We start from the raw sequence: 20,082 nt of genomic DNA, 5'->3' as shown, positions 1-20,082 counted from the left end.
GGGAATGAAAAAATATTTAGCGAAACCTATACTTAAACTATATACTTTGGCAAAATAAGTTGGGCATTTGTATAATTTACAGAATCAGGGGTTAAATTTTAGTGAGGAAGAGCGGAATGCGCATGACAGGCAAGTAGAAATTATTATATGTGCTGGTGTACCAAGTTCAAAGTATTACATTGTAAGATATAGACTTACCTCATCTGTGTGTCCTGACATTGTCTGTACTGGCTTTTCTGTTGTCAAATCCCATAATTTCATTGTGTTGTCTGCCGAACAAGAGACTAAGAATTTATTGTCCTGTGATAACGACACTGCTTTAACCTCTTTACTGTGGGCATGTCCGCCAGATGATAATAACTGACGATCAGCTTGACCAGAGCGTAATTTCCAAATAACAAGATCACCATTACGTAAACCTGTACAAGCTTCCTCATGTGGTAATATGGCGGTACACTCAGGATTAGCATCCAATCGTAAAATACTAGCATCGTTTATATTATAACTTGTTAATGTCATATCAAACACTACAAATTCTGCGTAATTATCGAATGAGTTCGTAAATCCCGCCACACAGTAGCGGTCATTCTGTGATAAAGCTAAGAAATTTATATAGTCATTGTTTCCTACCGGTGCATCATAACGCATTTCTTTGATTGGCTGATTACCTAATAAGTCCCACACTACTATACTTGAAGCATTGCCGAATTTGTCTGAACGTCCAAATACGACTTTGTCAGGGTCTGACATTACACATAAAGCAGAGCATGTTTCTTCTACTCCCATATCTAATGGCTTTCCTGTTACAAAGTCCCAGATCTAAAATCAGAAAGGTACACATATAAATTACATCAATACTGAGAGCTGTAGATTTTTATTTAAGAATTGAATGCTTCTTTTTGTAACTTCATTGGGGTGTAAAAGCGTTGACCGAAGTACATTTTGTATGAAGTGCGGAAATGCGCGCACTGTCAACGCTTTTACAACCCTATGAAGTTACAAAAAGAAGCATTCAATACTTATAATTATATTTTTTAGCTATGATCATGAAAACACAAATTTTATAATTGTTTTATTTAATTCACCTGTGCACTTTATTGTGGGACCACATGTTATCATGAATGATAATTTTATTGAGTAGTGCAATTGCTTAAGGAATAACATGTGATGTGCAGTTAGCCAATCAGAATAAAGTTAAAAGTATTATAATAAAACATACATCTAATGTAATTATTTATTGATGAACTTAATTGTCACACTTTCATATTGAAATTTCAACATCTGTTGCTTTACTCATTTCATAAATTATCTGATGAATATTGAAATTTTAGTTTTTTTATGTTGTGTTTTGAGTACTGAACTATTATTTGTCTGTTTGTCTTTTTCTTTAATAGCCATGGTCCTATCAGTTTATTATCGGACGCAATCACGAGTGGTTGACCGTTATGGAATAACCGTTTCACAAATGGTATCGGATATGTTCCTTACGTCTTAACTACAATCCCCTGCTCTTTCATGAATGTGACCTACCGAATTAGACTATTTACCGAATTTGTTATCACATAAGCAACACGACGGGTGCCACATGTGGAGCAGGATCTGCTTACCCTTCCGGTGCACCTGAGATCACCCCTAGTTTTTGGTGGAGTTCGTGTTGTTTATTCCTAAGTTTTCTATGTTGTGTCATGTGAACTATTGTTTGTCTGTTTGTCTTTTTCATTTTAAGCCATGGCTTTGTCAGTTTATTTTCGATTTATAAGTTTGAATGTATCTTAGGTATCTTTCGCCTCTCTTTTATTATTCTTTTTCAATGATTTAGCGATAAACATACCTGTAATTTTTTAACTGTTACACCTTTTCTTGCAGAAAATTCATTTATTTCTAAATCAGCATGGACTGCTCCCACTAACAAACGCTCATTACAAGCCAGATGTAAATTGGTTGATCCCACAGTGTCTCCTTTCATTATTCTGAGTAGTTCTCCTGTCTGAAGATAGAAATATACATATAGACTATGAAAACATTTTTTTGCTTTAAAATTTTCAAGTTCAGTGAAAACCAGATTTAACATAGTTAACATAAAGTAAATAAATTATTGTTAAAACTTAAGGTAGATATAGTGAATGAAAAAAATAATGTTCCATTAATTTTTATGTCAAGTTCCATTATCAATTCTGGGCTTTTAAAAATTACTTTGCAGTATGAGTTTTGCTCATTGTTGAAGACCTTACTGTTAACTTTAGTTGTTTGTGTAAATTCTAAGTCATTTGGTCTCTGGTCGGGAGTTGTTTCATTGACAATCACACCACATTTTTTTTATATTGTGGCAATCCCAGTGTCAGTATTTAGACCTACCAGCATGTTCCACACTTGTGCTGGTCCTAGTGTTGGTATTTAGACCTACCTGCATGTTCCACACTTGTGGTGGTCCTAGTGTTGATCCTGTTACTACTGTACGGCCATCTTCATTCATCAGACAACAGTCTACACGTACTTCATCTCCAGCAGCTCCAGGGGTCACAGCACCACTGGCAGAATGATATGTAACTAGTTGTTGTGTTCCTTGGTTGTTGATGAGTACTGTTCTCACATTCTGAACCTTAAAAAATAATAAAATACAACTATTATTGAAAAGTTATGCCAGGATTATACTTTACACTTCTTATTATTATATTGGTAACAACGAAATACTACAATTTCAAAAGTCAAAGAAAACTCTTAAGGAGATATGGGTTTTGCTCATTATTGAAGACCATATGGTGACCTATATTTATTAATTTCTAGTTCATTAGGTCTCTGGTGGAAAGTTGTCTCATTTGAAATCATACAACATTGGATTATAACACAGTAAAAAGCACATAGAAAAGGATTTATTTCTTGCTATTTTCTACATAACAAGTGAGTGTAATAAAATATTCAACTTTAGAACGAAAGGTTTGTCCTTTCAAAAATTACTGTGCTGTTTGTTCACTGGTTGAATATTTCTTCAAAACTCTAAATCAAAGACATGTTATTTTATAATTATCCTATCCTCCACCACATTGCCTGATAAGATTGACTAATTGTTGGTGTTAAACATCACTTTCAGCACTGTTGGTTAAATTGTGGCAGTCATTTTTTATTGGTTGAATAAGTCAGAGTCTCTGCAGACAACCACTAACCTTTTGCAGGAAAACTGATAATCTTAAGTCAATTACCTGGTAAGAGGACTGCATTGTGCTGTATTTATTCATTGTATTTGATCCACCGCCGCCGCCACCTCCCATCATGGTTCCGGTTCCAGAGGCTAAATCATAATCAGCTGTTGTAGATTCTCCGGCGTCCATAGCTGAGTGACCACCAAGAGACTGACCACCCATTGTATTAGAACTGTACATTTTTGATGCAGAGTAGTTGCTAGCTCCAGTACCATATCCTGCACTTCCACCACCGCCAGTAAGAGTTCCTGTTCCATAACCACCACCGCCGCCGCCACCAATGGTTCGGCTTGTTGTGGTTGAGTATTCACCGGTCGTCACGCCATAACCACCACCACCGCCACCGCCATAACCTCCTCCTCCTCCATATCCTTCACCGCCAGCCACACCATATCCACCTCCAGCTCCGCCGCCGCCACCTGCTGTTGCAGCGTTACTTGTATAATATGATGAGAATGCTGATCCTCCGCCTGCACCTCCTCCCATACCACCGCCTCCAGCTCCACCACCACCTCCATTCACAACTGTTACCTATAGAGAAAAAGAAAAACAGTACATGTATTAAGAAATGTCATCCTTTTTATCAGATAGTTTCTGAGGATAAAATAAATAACTTAATTTTCTAGTACTGTTTTTTTTCAGCAAAATTCTGATCTGTAAACATGTTATTTTTGCAGTTTTCATCTTCAAATGGTGTTCATTACTTAAAGATATTTTTTAGAACAAAAGGTATTTTGAATTAATCAATTTCTTAAATTTAAAAAAATATAAAATCTGTCATTGCTAGTGGTTCTCATGATATAAGTCAAATATTCATTTGAGGCATTAAATGCATTTGATCAGTCATATGGACAAATTTCACTGCATAGGAATATTTTGCTACTCAGTCATTCTTTAACATAAAAAAACCCAAAAACAAACCAAAAAAAAAAGAAAAAGCTTAAAATATTTGCCATAACGTAACACACTGCAATTAAATCCTTCCCCACTCACAGAAGTGCAAAAGATTTACAAAAGTGGCATTTTGAATAATATTTTGCCATTGGCTGTCACAATTTTTTAAAAAATAGCTTAAAAACATTACTGATGTGTTATTGACTTGCAAGTCAATAATTCAGCTTTTTTGAACCCTGTAATTTTACCTCGGTTACATGAGTGTTAAATGTGTTTAGTTATTAAAAAGGGCCAGCAAGGTTTCATACAGTAATTTTAGTTAGGCCACAAACTACAAAATAAGTTCAAAGCCCCATGTAAGATATGTTTTAAGTACAAATACCAACATTAGCTGAGTGATTATTTAGAAGAATAGAATATCAGTAAGAAGCTTTCTGTTAATTAAGGGGCCAGACTTATTTTAAAATGCTAAACTGAATAATAGAGTACATTAATATAAAGTTACAATTCATCTTTTATCAACTTTGTACTTAATTAGCATTTAGAGCAAAAACCAAAACCTAGTTTTAAATCTATTATTCTATGGTTTTGAATAAAATTGAGAATGGAAATGCATGTGTATATATGCCTCAAATATATTTTTAACTCCTTTGAATGCCTTTTTTATGTATCTAGTTTCTATGACTGAATATTTCAATGCTCGGGTCATAAATGTAGAAAGTTAGCAGGTTTATCATTCAATCAAAATAATTTCACAATCAGTTTAGACTACAGAGATACCACATGACCAAACTCCCAAAAGTGTTATTGCCACCACTGATAGTGATTGAATGGCTAAACTATAAATGCACACAATGATTCTGGGTCATAATTAAATCAACAATAAACATACCAGGCAATATAAAAGAATTACCAATCCCGTACTTGAAAAAATGTGTATGCGCCAAAATTGACTGAGAAATGCGATCTTTTATAAAAAAAATTACAAAAATGAATAATATCCACATTTGCCAAAGAAAATCTTGAAATAACCTTTAATTGGCCTTAAAATCAACAAGTTGTGTAAAAATGCTGGAACTAAATATGACCGATAACTTGATCATGTTGATAGTTGCTTTACCCGTAACGACAAAAGTGAAATTATGTGTAAATATTAATTCCTGTTAGTGTTACAAAGCAGCAAAATTTGTTTGTTCCATTAGTGTGTTCCTTGAAATTCTAGTACAAAGAGTACAGAAAACACATACCTCTGGGTATTGAAAGAAGTTGAATGACTAGTGAAAAAAAAGCCGAACATAACATGCATCAAAATTAAAAGATTTTGGATAAAAATTCATAAAACAAAAGTCCAAAATAAATGTATAAATAATGTAAATAAAAATTATGCATGCATCTTTTCATGCCAGAATTTGAAAATAATATAAAAATATTGATATTTAATAGAATTAATAAAAGGTTAAAAAACAACTGTCACATTTTATCTCATTAATTAAAACATCAATCATGATAAATAGCCTTAATGGTAAATGAAAAAAAATGTATTTTGATTTGCTGGCAGGGATTTGGTGAAATACACCACATGCCTTCTTTTCAATTACACTCATTTCAGTATTTACAATACAATCTTAAAATTGAAAGTTGTGGTTTGATCCTAAAGAACATGTATACGGTGGATTCATTTATTTTCGTCTACACTAATTTCATTGATTAAGGAAACATTGTATTTTTAATGGATAATTGATTTGTGGTTTTGCCAATGTCTGCATACTAATAAAAGAGATAATAAAATATGTACTTCATTGAACTTTTAAATTTCATGAAATTTTGGCAAGTGCAGTGGTAGAATCTTTACATATGTAATCACTCAAACAAACTTCTCAAAACAATAATATCAATTAAATGTCAAATTCACAAGCAAAATCAGCAATATTTTAGCATCCAACAGAAAATAAAATAAAAATTCCAAATTATACAAAAATTAAAATGTATGAAAATGATTTAAATGATAAATAAACCACAAAAATGACTTACTTCTTCATCTAGCTAATTAAGCAGCAGGGAAAAATAAAATGATTGGTATTAATTATAACAAAATCTTATTAGCAACTATGCATACAACATACATTCATCAAAATGCAACAATTTAGAAAAAAAATTCATACAAATTAAAGTTCAAAGTGATACATTTTTTTCTTTTTAAAATTTTATTTGTCTTATACTTTAACTAAATAACCTTTTTCCTCATCACTTTTTTGTGGCAGTCTTACATCTACTTTTAATTTATAATCAGGTGCTTATCATACACAACTGCGTACTATACACAGCTATTTACGGTATTAAAATTCTATCATCAAATGTTAACCATATAACAGTTAGTAATTACCTTGGCTCCTCCTGCTCCGCCACCTCCGGCTCCTCCTCCTAAAGCTTGGGCAACTGGTAGATTGGTTGCAGTAGGTGGTGAAATTGACATTGAGGGTGGTCCCCCTCCACCACCTCCTCCTCCTCCTAATGGAATCACTCCTGGTTTTAAACCCCAGAAAGCCCACATCAGACTAGCCAAAAATGCCATCGTTCCTAAAATTGCTCCCATAACAGCACCAGCTCTAGCTCCGCCTGCAGCTCCACCTCCTGTAAGTGGTACAGGACCAGCACCACCTCCTGTCAGGGCACCAGTTATAGGTCCTCCACTTCCTGATGGACCCACACCTCCTGAACCACCTCCGACAGAAATAGTTCCTGGATTACCAACACCAACATTACCTCCTCCTCCGGGACCACCACCTGAGGCTCCTGGTGCAACAACTCCTCCTCCTCCTAGATCTCCTGGAATTGGGTAGGGTCCAGTTTTAGGAGGAAGTGGGACTCTTGGGGGAGCTGTAGGTCTCCTGTAAATAAAATTTGTTTATTCAATTGACTATTTACTTTAAATTCAGAAATTTGTAAATACATTTATTATTAAGATGGTTTAAAATTTGACACAATGCTAGATTAATTTTTGCAATTTCAAGAATAGTTGACTTTTAGAAGTCTGTTTTTGTCATCTTAAATATTACAGATTCTCACAACTCAATTATTAAAAATTGCAGTCGAATAAACACCTTGAAATTCAACCCATGAAATGAATTTATCTTAATAAAATGTATTTCATACATGTATGTTGGTTAGTTGAATCATATCATCTTATGAATTGTGGTACCCACAGAAAACAATGAATAGACAGTGCATACAATGAGAGGACATTTCATTCTGTAACTCGCACCAAAACTTACGGTGTTCTAACAAGAATGTGGTACCCATAGAAAACAATGAATAGACAGTACATACAATGAGAGGACATTCCATCCTGTACCTCGCACCAAAACTTACGGTGTTCTAACAAGAATGTATCCTGGTCTTCCATTGGTGATGACATAATAAGTACCCTTCCAGTTTGCACCAGTTGCTGACTCACCAAGATCTATAAACCTGTAGTTCTTGTAAAAAGCACCTACGAAAAGAAGAAAAGTTGGAATATTATATCACATAATTCCCACTGCAAATTCTGAAAATACCGTAAACAATGTTTTTACCAAAACTTTATATTTGTGTTTTGCCTCTTTTAGCAACATTATGAAGTCCCTTTATTGATACAATCCCGTCATCTCTTCTTCGATTTAAAATTAATTCAACTTTCTCTGAATTATACTCGCCACACCACAAGCCACATAACATTTGGCACTAACACAAGATATTCATAGTTTGAGGAATTCATGTTTTTTCTGTCTTTACATTTCTATGTAGTATTTTGTGGACTGTTAATTTAGTCTTTTATTCACTGTCAATTTGACCACAGCTGTCCAGTTTTATAATTTTGATTGTTCCTTTGGTATATGTTCTGCCTCTTTTTATGGCAACTTATTTTTTCCAGTTTCATACTTGTAAAGGTTAGACATTTCCATGATGGTTTATATTTGCGTTAATTTCCTTCTTTTGAAATTATCTTTCTTTATCCATAATTATAGTTTGTAGTTAAAATGTTTTTAGAACAGATAGATCTTTAAATTATGTACAACTTATGAAATAGTTTCCATAAAATAGTTCTCTTGTCTAGTATGGTTTGCCCATAAACCTATCATTTATAAATTGTTTGAAATGTCATGAATCTAAATTATGTTCACTTCACTGCTCTTATTGGTTGTATGTGCATTTAAAGGTAGATAAGATCAGGCTATCAAGATTGTAACAATAGTGTGCATGCAACTTTTATCTGAGAAAACAGAACTCTTTCCTACCTCCAATGATACCAGTAAATGGATTCATCACATTACCGCTAGCATCCAATCTGCCTCCAATGTAGACATACTTTACTTCATCAAATACAGAGTGGCTCACTGAAAATACAAATACACAACTCAAAATACAGAGTGGCTCACTGAAAATACAAATACACGACTCAAAATACATAGACTTACTCAATCAAGATATGAAAACACGACTCAAAATACATAGACTTACTCAATCAAGATATGAATACACGACTCAAAATACATAGACTTACTCAATCAAGATATGAATACACGACTCAAAATACATAGACTTACTCACGACTCAAAATACATAGACTTACTCAATCAAGATATGAATACATGACTCAAAATACATAGACTTACTCAATCAAGATATGAATACATGACTTAAAATACAGAGACTTACTCACGACTCAAAATACATAGACTTACTCAATCAAGATATGAATACACGACTCAAAATACATAGACTTACTCAATCAAGATATGAATACACGACTCAAAATACATAGACTTACTCAATCAAGATATGAATACACGACTCAAAATACATAGACTTACTCAATCAAAATATGAATACACGACTCAAAAGACATAGACTTACTCACGACTCAAAATACATTGTAATGTACTCAGTCAATTACCTTTAAAGTAACACACTGAAATAATTTTTGTTTGGGCTAAATAAAAACACTATTAAGTATGAAACACCTCCGGTTATCTACTCAAGGTCTGCCTTGTGGTCCATTTAAAAAAAAATAATCATTAAAGTTCGGAGATTAATCATTTCTTGTACATGTACAACTAATATAATCTATTTCAAAATTAAATATGTTTTTTTTATAAATGAAATGTGAAAATAATTTCCTTCGATCAAAGTTCTTCTGATTCAACTTTTCGAAATTTCAAAATAAGAAAATAAATCCTCCTTTAGGAAGTTTTTTTTCGGTATTGATTTTGTTGTTTTGAAACTATACACCCTCACCAACAATGCTCTTTTTTGGTATATTTGTTCAGTGTCATAAAAATCGAAAAATAATAGTTGCATTCATGCTATTTACATACTATCGAAGAAATTTTAATCAACTCATCCCTCATTCTACATTTAATCATATTTATGAAAATATTTATGCTAGGCATGCATTGTATTTCAATAACTTAAGTTTGTCTGCATATAATGCTATAAATGTTTATAGAAAGGCAAAGTTCATAATAAAACTGATCAGCCTTGGACATTCTTGATTATGAAAATGAATGTCTAATACATAAAAGATGAAAGACTTAAGAATACATCTTCCTGTAATACATAGCTCATTGGTTATCTCCCCTTATAAAACATTCAGTAAAGTTAAGTTATCTCCCCTTATAATACATTGAGTAAAGTTTTTTAATACACTTATTCAATGATGATTAGCTTTGTTTTAAAGTTAATTAAATTTTATCCAATATTTTCTATAAAATCAAATTCTCATTTTGTTTATCATTATTTTAGATACTAATTTGGCCAAATTTATTATAAATTGTGTCAGGGGAGATAATTTAATGAAATATAAAGTAATAAAGCAAATCATGACATTACAATTCAGTTGTATAGATCGAGATATGATATTGTACATAAAAAGAACTGAAAAACTTCTTATTCTTGCAATGTAAAATTGACTTAAACCAAAACAATAAAAGAAACTTGTTTGAACAGTTTTTCTTTTTTTTTCTGTAACTATTTAACTAAGTTATTGTTAACATTGGCGTATCCAGGGGGGTTCCAGGGGTTGGAACCCCCCTTTTTTTGGGCCGCTCAATGCATTTGAATGGGGACATATAGGTAAAACCCCCCCTTTTTAAAATGGCTGGATCCGCCCCTGGTGAAAATATATGGAGCATGTTGCTTTTCAACTTTTTCTTTAATAATAACTATTCGACTAAAATATTGTGAAGAAAATATATAAGTAAGTAAACAAATTTCACCTTTTCTATCATTGCTTAAGATTACTTATGCTTGACATATATTTGTGAGAAATTGTTGAGAAATTTTTTCAGTTCTTTTTTGGAACACGAAACAGTATCTGTCAAAATATACCACCAATACCCACTTACCAATAATCCAAGCTAGAAATTGACAACATATAGAAATACACAACAGTCACATAGATTTGAATACAATTGAACATTTATCAATTTTGAAATTTCACCAGTGCTCATCACAAATAAAAAAATCCCAATGACCTTCAACTTCAGTAGATTTGTATAACCTTACCTCCAGTAAAGTGAACTATCAAATGGAAAAGTAACAAAGAATACTTCATAATTAAGAATGTTAATCACTGAACAAAATAGGAAGATCAGTGGCGGATCCAGAACTTTTCCTAAGGGGGGGCCCACTCAAGTCATGCTTCAATGATTCCCTATATAAACAACCAAATTTTTCCCACGAAGATCTGGATGGATGGAGACTCCATTCCTTTATTTTCTAGGCAACTTCTCTATATTTCTTTTTTATCTTAACTTTAAACAAATTTTCTTTGTATTTGATTCCTCAATTTCCTATATCAGTTCCTTCATTTTTTTTGGGTCTATTATTATTTTATAAACCCCATCCAGGTCATTGTATAAGAATAATTTAATTTTGTATTATTTCTTAAACACAGGTATTTTTTGAATGCAAATTTAGTAAGGTTTCTTGATACCTTTCTTTTTATTTGTTATTAAGGTCTTTACATATTTCATATAAGGGAATTATACGCCAATTACTTTTTCACAACAGTAAAACATTCAATCTAAAATAAGTTGTGTCATGAAATAATATTTTGAATAAGTTAAAATTCATACCTTGATGTGCAAGAGTTTTTTGCACATTATCAACAATCAAAAATCCACCGTCAGCAGTACGTGTAAACTGTACCACATGATATTTCCCATCATTCAATCTATTCTGATCAAAGGTTATTGTCTGCTCGCCATTTCCTGTATTGTACTGGGCAACCAAGTAACCATTTTCCAGTCTGAGTTCAATGTACTCGTTTGCACCGCCACTATCAATCCTCATAATAATGCCGTCTTTTTCTTCCGTCATGAACCCAAATGCAAGTTTGTCTTCTCGTGAATTTTGTGGATTGATTAGGTCAAATTTAATTACACCATATTGTTTATTTTCAAGGTATTTGTTGAAATAAACACCAACTGGGTCTGGAATTAAATGTGATTCTTTTTATAAGTATAATGTCGCTTGAGCACAATATATATATTTAAATTTTGATAAAAAATATCTGAAGGTTAAGCCATAATATTCTAAAGTAAAATATAAAATTCAAAAATGGTCTTGTATTAAAAAACATTTGTCAAGTCTATTGTTATTTTAGAGATAGAAATTTTCATGTTGATGTTATCTGGTCTTGGCCCCAATTATTTTTTATGTTTTAATAATCTATCCAAAGTTCTTAAAACTTGCTCCAAATAAAAAAGTGTCAGTATGTACTATTGAAAGTTTGTTAAACAAAAGTGGGTGTGGCATGTACTATATTTGTTTCTGATTGGTTGGTTACTTACAATCCTGACATGTAGGTCCATAATATCCTGTCAGATCACACATACAACGTGAGGAAGCAATACCAGGAATACATATTCCACCATTAGAACAATAATCAGCAGCACAGGCTTTTATATCTGAAATTCATAAAATAGAACTGTATTATTTCTCGTTTGAATTGTTTTACATTGTATTATCAGGGCCTTTTATAGCTCACTATGCGGTATGGGCTTTGCTCATTGTTGAAGGCTGTACGGTGACCTATAGTTGTTAATGTCTGTGTCATTTTGGTCTTTTGTGGATAGTTGTCTCATTGGCAATCATACCACATCTTCTTTTTTATAATTTATACTGTATTATTGTTTAGGTACTGTGGATCAAGAAATTTTGAACTGTTTTTAAAATAGCGACAAATGTAGCAGAAATATTGTGTTTTCAACTCAGATTTTAAATTCCTAAGGAGTATAATATAAGTTGTCAGTAATTTATCTATGAGGTTTGTTTGCAAAATATGGATTTAAAAGAAATTCAATGCACTTAATTTTTCCTTTACCCTAACAGAGACATCAATCACAGAAAAAACTCAAATGATGAGTAAGGGTAAAAATAGGGGGATCTTTTTTTATCTCCCTTAAGGGCTGGTTCAATTGTAAGATTTCAAACTTTTAAAGAAAAAAAAGGGGAGTTCCCTTACTAGAACTGGTGCGTTGGTAGGTATGAATTTGCTAATCATCTTCAACATTAATATACATACCTGTACATGCGGACATAACAGCTGCCTTATCACTGGCAAAATTAAACAAGTTTGGTGAAAATCCATTTAGATCTACTGAGGCCAGACATCCCATAAATCCATGACGAGAAACAATACTAGACGTTATAGCACTATCCTTAAAGTAGGTCGTTGGTAATCCACCAATATACATGTTACCAGTTAGCTGTAGATTCTGGTTCCCTGGAATTTGTATGTCCCGAGTCGTCCCGTCCACGGTCACTCTGTAGTATTGCTGTCCGCCTTGGACAAATTGTCTCACTTCAAACATGTGCCACTGGTTGTTGTTTACTTTTTCTGGAGTTCTGATGACCACTGATTGTTTGGACAAACCGTTATTAAAGTGGAAGTTTAAAAACCCATCGACTAATTCAACAGCAACAAATCGACCTTGGGGTCCCTGGCTGTATAAGATGACACCGGAATCATCTTTTGTTTTGAAATTAAACATCATTCTAAAGCTAAGACCCATATGCATTTGGTCAAGCACAGAATGGACTTCTCGGGTGGCGAATGTAATTGGACGATATATAAATTTATTCAATTGTCCTTCATTTGAGATCCATACAATTTTGAATGCGGAATCTGGTAACCTGCCCCTAAGTTCACTGAACAAGTCTAACCTATCCCAGTAAACATTCTGCATCAGACCCAGATAATTTGGATGGTTATCTACAGAAACTCCAGAGTCGCCAACTCCACCAAAGTAAATCTTGTCGTATCGTAGATAGAAATTTTCACCCTGGATAGTTTCTACAAAAAAAAATATAATGTCTAGTTGATTATGATGATACATTGTTTCTGTCAATTTTTACACTATATAAGTAAAAGTACGGAATGTTTTTTTTAAATATACGGATCATTATGATCAATACATTGGTGAAAGTATGGAATGTGCCAAAATCAGGAAAAAATCTAGAATTGCTGATTGGAATATATCGAGTGGCAAAAATGGCAAATTCTGGAAAAGCAGCAAATTCAGGAATTTTCAATGGATTTTAATACAAATGAAAGGCATCACTAACCTTTTTAAAACGAAAAGTTCAAAACTCAATTCTTGAAATAAGCAAACAAACTAAACAATAATTTCATAGTCATACTAAAATCTGAATTCTGATTTTTATATTCTATATTTTCTTTTTTTCATTTTAAGAAGGGGGAGAAAAATCTTGAATTGCAAAATCTGGAAAAGCGGCAAATTTATGAAATTTCGATGCATTTCAATATAATTGAAAGGCATTACTATAAGTTAAAGTTTCATTTTAAGAAGGTGGTGGAGGTGCTCGACTGATTTCATTCAAATGCAGCAAGAAAATCCCACACCCGGAAGTGCCTCAGCCGGCCCCTAAATAAAATTGTGTACTAGTTCAGTGAAAATGGACGTCACACTAAACTCCAAAACATATAAATGCACTAAAATTAAAAATCATACAAAGATAACAAAGTCCTGACTTGGGACAGGCCAAAAAATGTGCAGGGTTAAACATGTTTTGTGAGATCTCAACCCTCACCCTATACCTCCAGTATATCCACTTAATTTTATGTGACATTTTATTGTTCAATAATCTGCCAGTCAACATTGTTTATACTCACTCATGACTGGTTGTTCTGAATCCACAAATAATTCAAGATAACTGCCTCGTCGTTTGATAAACAAATTATGCCATCTATTGTCATCCAAATTAGAACCAACATAAAATACCTGAAATTATACCAGAAAGTATAAAAGGTGGCATATTGACAAAAAAAACAACATAATAATGTTTGTTAAATATATTACACACCATTTTTGCTGTATTCAATTCAATACCTTGGAAGCCATTTTCTTTAATATGCCAATCTTGTAAATTTTGTTCACAACTGTCAACTGTCAATTTTACATTTCAGAATTAATACTAGAAAGTTTATCTCTTTAGTAGCAAATTACCATAATATTTGAATATTCATGAGATAAAATCATTAAGAGATATTATCTTTCTGGTGATGGATAGATACAAAAAATTAGATATAGGAAGATGTGGTATGAGTGCCAATGGGACAACTCTCCATCAAAGTCACAATTAGTAATAGTAAACCATTATAGGTCAAAGTACAGTCTTCTACATTGACCCTTGGTTCACACCTAACAGCAAGCTGTAATTTAGGGCTCCAAATTCTTGTTTTGATTTCAAATCAATACAAAAAACTCATCCCTTTATTGGCAAATTACGGTAATATTCATGAGATCAAATTCTTTAGAGATAGTTATCTCCCCTGGCCATGGGTAAACTGTCAGAGAAGGGTTACATTATATATATATATATATATATCAATACTAGAAATTTATCTCATTAGTGACAAAGTACTGTAATACTTGAATATTCTTGAAATGAATGTTAAGAATTATCTCCCCTGGTCATGGTTATAAACTGTCAGAGATGGGTATACTCACACTAATGTAATACATGTAATAAAGAGGTTCTGCCCTCTTAATAATCCTCTGATTGCATTAATAAGAAATATAGAATATATTATAATACAAATTATATGATATGATGCTATAAATGTCATTATTAAAGGGGCATTAGCTATGAGATTTTAAAAAAATATGAAAAAAAAATGGTGAATTTGAATTTGACAGCAAATGCCAATTTACAGTACAATTTCTATATAATTTAAAATATCTAAAAATATTACAATTCTCAGATTGGAAAAAAAACCTGAACCCCAATAAACATCTCTTCAAACAAATGTCAAATATTTTTTTAAATTGATCAAATTAAAAAAAAAGTACAACTCTAAAAAAAAAATTATCCTGTATTTAAAAAAAAGATATGTGAAAAAGAAATAAAGAAGTATAGTAAATGATGCTAGTGTTACGTGTATATGATATAAATCTGAAAAACAAAAGGCATAATCTTTTTCAGTCTATATTTAGAAATTTATATAATTGATGGGTTGAACTTATCACCATCATGCGCATATATAATATGATAGGGATTTTTCATTTTTATTTCTTTTTTAAATTTACATGCGATAATCATCAGAAACCATGTTCCCCTTGGAGCAAAAGGTGTTTGTTCAACATTCGCCAGATTTGAAATGTAAATATTTTTTACCTATATTAACTTTTTCTTACCTTAATTGGCAGCTGTACAACAAAGAAAAAATAAAAGCTGCAGGTGAAAAATGGGCCAAGTTTTATCTAAGATATTTTTTCCTTTCCTTTTGTATGGTTTTACATTTTAAGTTATATCTGAATGCTTTATTTAAGTTTTGTAGATTTTCTTCATTGAAATATCTTTTAGAATCACTGTATATTACATTCTTTTTCAACATAATTTTTGTTTTTGATGTCTCAGAAAAAAACATGTAATATATGTGCATTAGTATTGGAAAATACTTTTGGTTTAACTAATTAACGCTTTACCTTCTAAATTATATACTACTGATATCTGTATATATTTGTACATCTATATTAGAAACTATTTTCTTGGTTAAGGGCATAAGAAACAGTTATAGGGGACGTAATGATGTTGCTAATGAACAATGTTATATTCGCAAAGTCAAACAATGACATATCGAGAAAAGAAATATTTTCAACTGTTTTTTTATGATTTAAACTGATTTAACTTGAAAATGAGTACATGCACCTCTCTCTTTTAAAATGACATAAGGTTTAATTAGGTATTACATATTTCAATTGCTGAGGTGAAAAAAAGCTTGTATGCAAATTTTCAAATAACATTCATCATGGGATCCAAACTTTATCTTATGCCCTTTAACTAATTAACACTTTACCTACTAAATTAAAAACTACTGATATCTGTATATATCTGTACATAATTATTAGAAATTATTTTCTTGGTTAATTTAATAAAGTTACAATACATATTGTAAACATTACATTCTATCAGAATCATTACCTGAGGAGATTGACCTTCAACTTTGATGGTGACCTTGACCCTTCCATTATCAAGTTCAGCACGAAGATAATCATCACTGATACTGGATATTGTTTGGAAGAGGAAAGCATTTCTTAAGAAAGATTTGAATCGGAGTGATATGTCATTTGTATGTGATTCCTGTCTGGTGCTGTAAAAGTAGGTCAGGTAGTCGTTTCCTTGGAAACCACCAATCATTGCAACTAAAAAGGAAAAAAATCACAGATGCATTACCTTGAAAACATTACATTTAGCTAAATCAATGATAAACTGCTTTGATATTTAAATGTGATACTGTAATTGTCTTTTGTTGCAGGTTATTTTTTTTTCTGATTTGATATAGTCCATCAATTTGTGTCTATTTTTGGAGTATATAAAATAAATGTCTTTTGGACAAATACTGTAAATTACTAATGACCTTTGAGACCCTCATTTTGTCAGGTAACAACTTTCACTAACACTTTCATGTGACATAATCATGTGACATCTAACAATCATTACATTTTGTACCAGCCCATCCAATGCCTGTACAATTATATCATGTGACAACTTACACTTGAGCAATACCATGTGACTTAATCATGTGACAACTTACATTCATTACATCTTGTACCGGCCCATCCAGTTCCTGCACAATTGCAGTAATATTGTCATGTGACAACTTACACTTGAGCAATACCATGTGACTTAATCATGTCACATGTGACAACTTACATTCATTACATCTTGTACTGGCCCATCCAGTTCCTGCACAATCGCAGTAATATTGTCATGTGACAACTTACACTTGAGCAATACCATGTGACTTAATCATGTGACAACTTAGATTCATTAAATCTTGTTCCAGCCCATCCAGTGCCTGCACAATCACAGTAATATTGTCATGTGACAACTTACACTTGAGCAATACCATGTGACTTCATCATGTGACAACTTACATTCATTACATCTTGTTCCAGCCCATCCAGTGCCTGCACAATCGCAGTAGTATTGTCTAACTCCATCATAGCATATTCCATTATTACATGGGTTGGTAGACGTACACTGTTTGTTCATATCCATACAACCAAGACTTATAAAATTATCACTGGGTATATTCCTCACAGGTCCATTCATATTTGTGTCTGAAAAAGTAAACAAAAATTCATAAAAGTGAATTGCTTTAATAGGTCCATTCATATTTGTGTCTGAAAAAGTAAAACAGAAATTCATAAAAGTGAATTGCTTTTAAATCGTAAATTCATGTGATGTTTTAATTATTGCAAAAAATTATGACAGAATTGGCTTCATTAAAATAAGAAAGAGCAGATCAGTTGATAAAATTTAAATGAAGTTACATTATTAAAAAAATAGTGAAGGTAGGTCTTTATTTCTGTTTTATTTTACATTTTGCGACATGATTTTGAGTCATGCACTCCTTCTTGCTGTTGTCACATTTTCGATGGGTCTGTTTTACCCGTATTTTTAATGATGGGATTATTTCCCTTGGTTATTGGTTGAAAAAAAGGTGGCCAAGTGTCATAGCAGCTGTTAAATTCCCAATTTGGAACATTTAGATGTACTGTGAAACTTGGTTTAAACGGAACCTCTTCAAGACTAAAGATTTTGTTCAGGTTTGGCTGATGTTCGGTTTAATCAGAGTGCATACAATTTGATATGACAGTGCTTAAGAACATGTTTGGTTTATAGACTAAGGTTTTCAGTTTATACAGGATTTGGTTTAGCCAGGTTTCACTGGATTAGGCAATTAATTTACTTTCTAATTATTGGTCATCTCAACTCGATTGCTTCTCTTACTTTCGCCGTACTCAAGTGACAAATTCTCGTTAAGATGATCAATAAAAATCTTTAATTGTAGGTCACTGTATCAATAATGAGAAAAACTAATATAGTAGTGGATTCATTATTATTCTTGAATACAGATTTTCATGGATTTCGTGGATAAAGATATACACAAATTCAGATGATCAATGAATATCAAATTTTCTACAGGTTTGTATGTAGACATCAGCAAAACCATCAAATTTAATATCCATGTACGTTTTCCTTAATCCACGAAAATTGGCACCCAAGAAAATATATGAATCCACAGTAGTCAGTAATCACACTTACTTGTGTTAATGAGCTGTAGATCACTGAAACAGCCAAGGAATTTACTGTTAGATGAACCCCAGATATACCACGACTTGAAATCTTTTGGAAAACCACCTATATATATACCATCATTGAAATATGCTTGTGTTCTCTCTTCTGTAGTCAGGTCCAAAGTTTTCTGAATTCCATTGAGTGAAATGAATAATCTTGAGTCCTGAATTTCAAGTTTAATGTTCTGCCATGTTCCGTCATTGACAATAACATCAGAAACCAAAATTCGTCGAGTTCTTGCACCGAGGTCAGAAATGAAATACAATTTACCATCATATATCTCAAAAGCTAAAAATAACTGATTAGAAGAACCTTTACGACGGGTAAAAAATAAGACACCTTTTGACTCTAGTGTTCTAAATCTGAATGTAATTGTTCCACCGGATCTTACATCCACATATGCGTTCTCATTGATATGTAAAATAAAAGATTTAAGGAAGGATATGGTATTGAGAAGAGTGATAGTTGTTGGCCTTACTGGTTCAACCGGTCTTGTCGGTCTTGGTCTTGGCGTAGTTCTTGGTCTTGGTGTATACGGTCTTGGCGTAGTTCTTGGTCTTGGTCTTGGTGTAATTGCTTGTCCGGGTACTATGATATCAATACCATTATGACCATTCCCACCATTCCCACTATGCATTTGGGTTATATACTGCATCAAGCTGACACGGAGAAGTAAATTTGGTAAATTCTTCACATATAATATCTGAAAAATTATTAATTAAATGTCATGTAGTATATCAATTATCAATTACCTTTATATTATCTTATAAGGTAGAAAAAATCTAAGGGTTATATGATAATATTCAAAATTTCACAATTTTTTTTTATTTTACAAAATTTAGTTTATCACAGTAAAATAGATTTCATCAATGTTGTTTCTGCTGCATTCATAGTCTTAAAAGGAAAGAATCTCTAAAAAGCACTTGTCAGTTTGTTTCTAAATAAACTTATGTGGTCACTTGCTGTGGATGATCTAGAACATTTTTTAGGGGGGGGGGCACTGACTGACATAAGGGGCGCTTCAGTCTTGCTTCAGTGATTCCTTGTATAATCAAACAAATTTTTTTCCTCCTGATTCTGCCCATGCTCTTTAAGAAATACATGTTACAACTTTCCAAAGACTTACCTTTGTTATTCCACCACTATAGCCCTGGGTAACAACAGAATCAGTATAATCTATTGGTGTACCACCGAGGTAAACATCTCCTCGTCCAATCAGCTGAATCTCTCTTACAGTAGTTATAGTTCCAATATATTCTTCGTCAATATAGAATTTCAGCTGAAAAATAGATATAACATTATAAATTTTGTGCATTTGAAATAAAAACAAAAGAAAAGA

At 32.4% G+C, this 20,082-nt stretch overlaps 1 protein-coding gene across 16 annotated transcripts in view; it reads right to left on the bottom strand.

The window, feature by feature from the left end:
- LOC139503942 (uncharacterized) overlaps positions 1 to 20,082 on the bottom strand; it is an 87,291-nt gene that overhangs the window by 1,004 nt on the left and 66,205 nt on the right. For 6 of the 16 annotated variants that reach the window (XM_071293965.1, XM_071293975.1, XM_071293978.1 and 3 more), the window contains 18 exons: positions 19,870 to 20,022; positions 18,711 to 19,446; positions 17,537 to 17,722; positions 16,581 to 16,801; positions 15,794 to 15,805; positions 14,269 to 14,377; positions 12,658 to 13,428; positions 11,924 to 12,040; positions 11,207 to 11,563; positions 10,635 to 10,649; positions 8,366 to 8,464; positions 7,461 to 7,581; positions 6,475 to 6,979; positions 5,339 to 5,365; positions 3,198 to 3,728; positions 2,405 to 2,599; positions 1,832 to 1,987; positions 199 to 819 (listed from right to left, as the gene is read on the bottom strand). In XM_071293965.1, coding sequence (XP_071150066.1) covers positions 199 to 819; positions 1,832 to 1,987; positions 2,405 to 2,599; positions 3,198 to 3,728; positions 5,339 to 5,365; positions 6,475 to 6,979; positions 7,461 to 7,581; positions 8,366 to 8,464; positions 10,635 to 10,649; positions 11,207 to 11,563; positions 11,924 to 12,040; positions 12,658 to 13,428; positions 14,269 to 14,377; positions 15,794 to 15,805; positions 16,581 to 16,801; positions 17,537 to 17,722; positions 18,711 to 19,446; positions 19,870 to 20,022 — 4,932 coding nt within the window. Of the gene's footprint in view, positions 1 to 198; positions 820 to 1,831; positions 1,988 to 2,404; positions 2,600 to 3,197; positions 3,729 to 5,338; positions 5,366 to 6,122; positions 6,135 to 6,474; positions 6,980 to 7,460; positions 7,582 to 8,365; positions 8,465 to 10,634; positions 10,650 to 11,206; positions 11,564 to 11,923; positions 12,041 to 12,657; positions 13,429 to 14,268; positions 14,378 to 15,793; positions 15,806 to 16,580; positions 16,802 to 17,536; positions 17,723 to 18,710; positions 19,447 to 19,869; positions 20,023 to 20,082 lie in introns of all 16 variants that reach the window. The other 10 variants (XM_071293979.1, XM_071293982.1, XM_071293967.1 and 7 more) reach the window with 7 other exon arrangements.

The sequence above is a fragment of the Mytilus edulis genome, chromosome 14, assembly GCF_963676685.1.
Source record: "Mytilus edulis chromosome 14, xbMytEdul2.2, whole genome shotgun sequence".
NCBI lineage: Eukaryota > Metazoa > Mollusca > Bivalvia > Mytilida > Mytilidae > Mytilus > Mytilus edulis.
The sequence above is the reverse complement of the archived record's forward strand: the minus strand, read 5'-3'. Positions and strand labels throughout refer to the sequence as shown.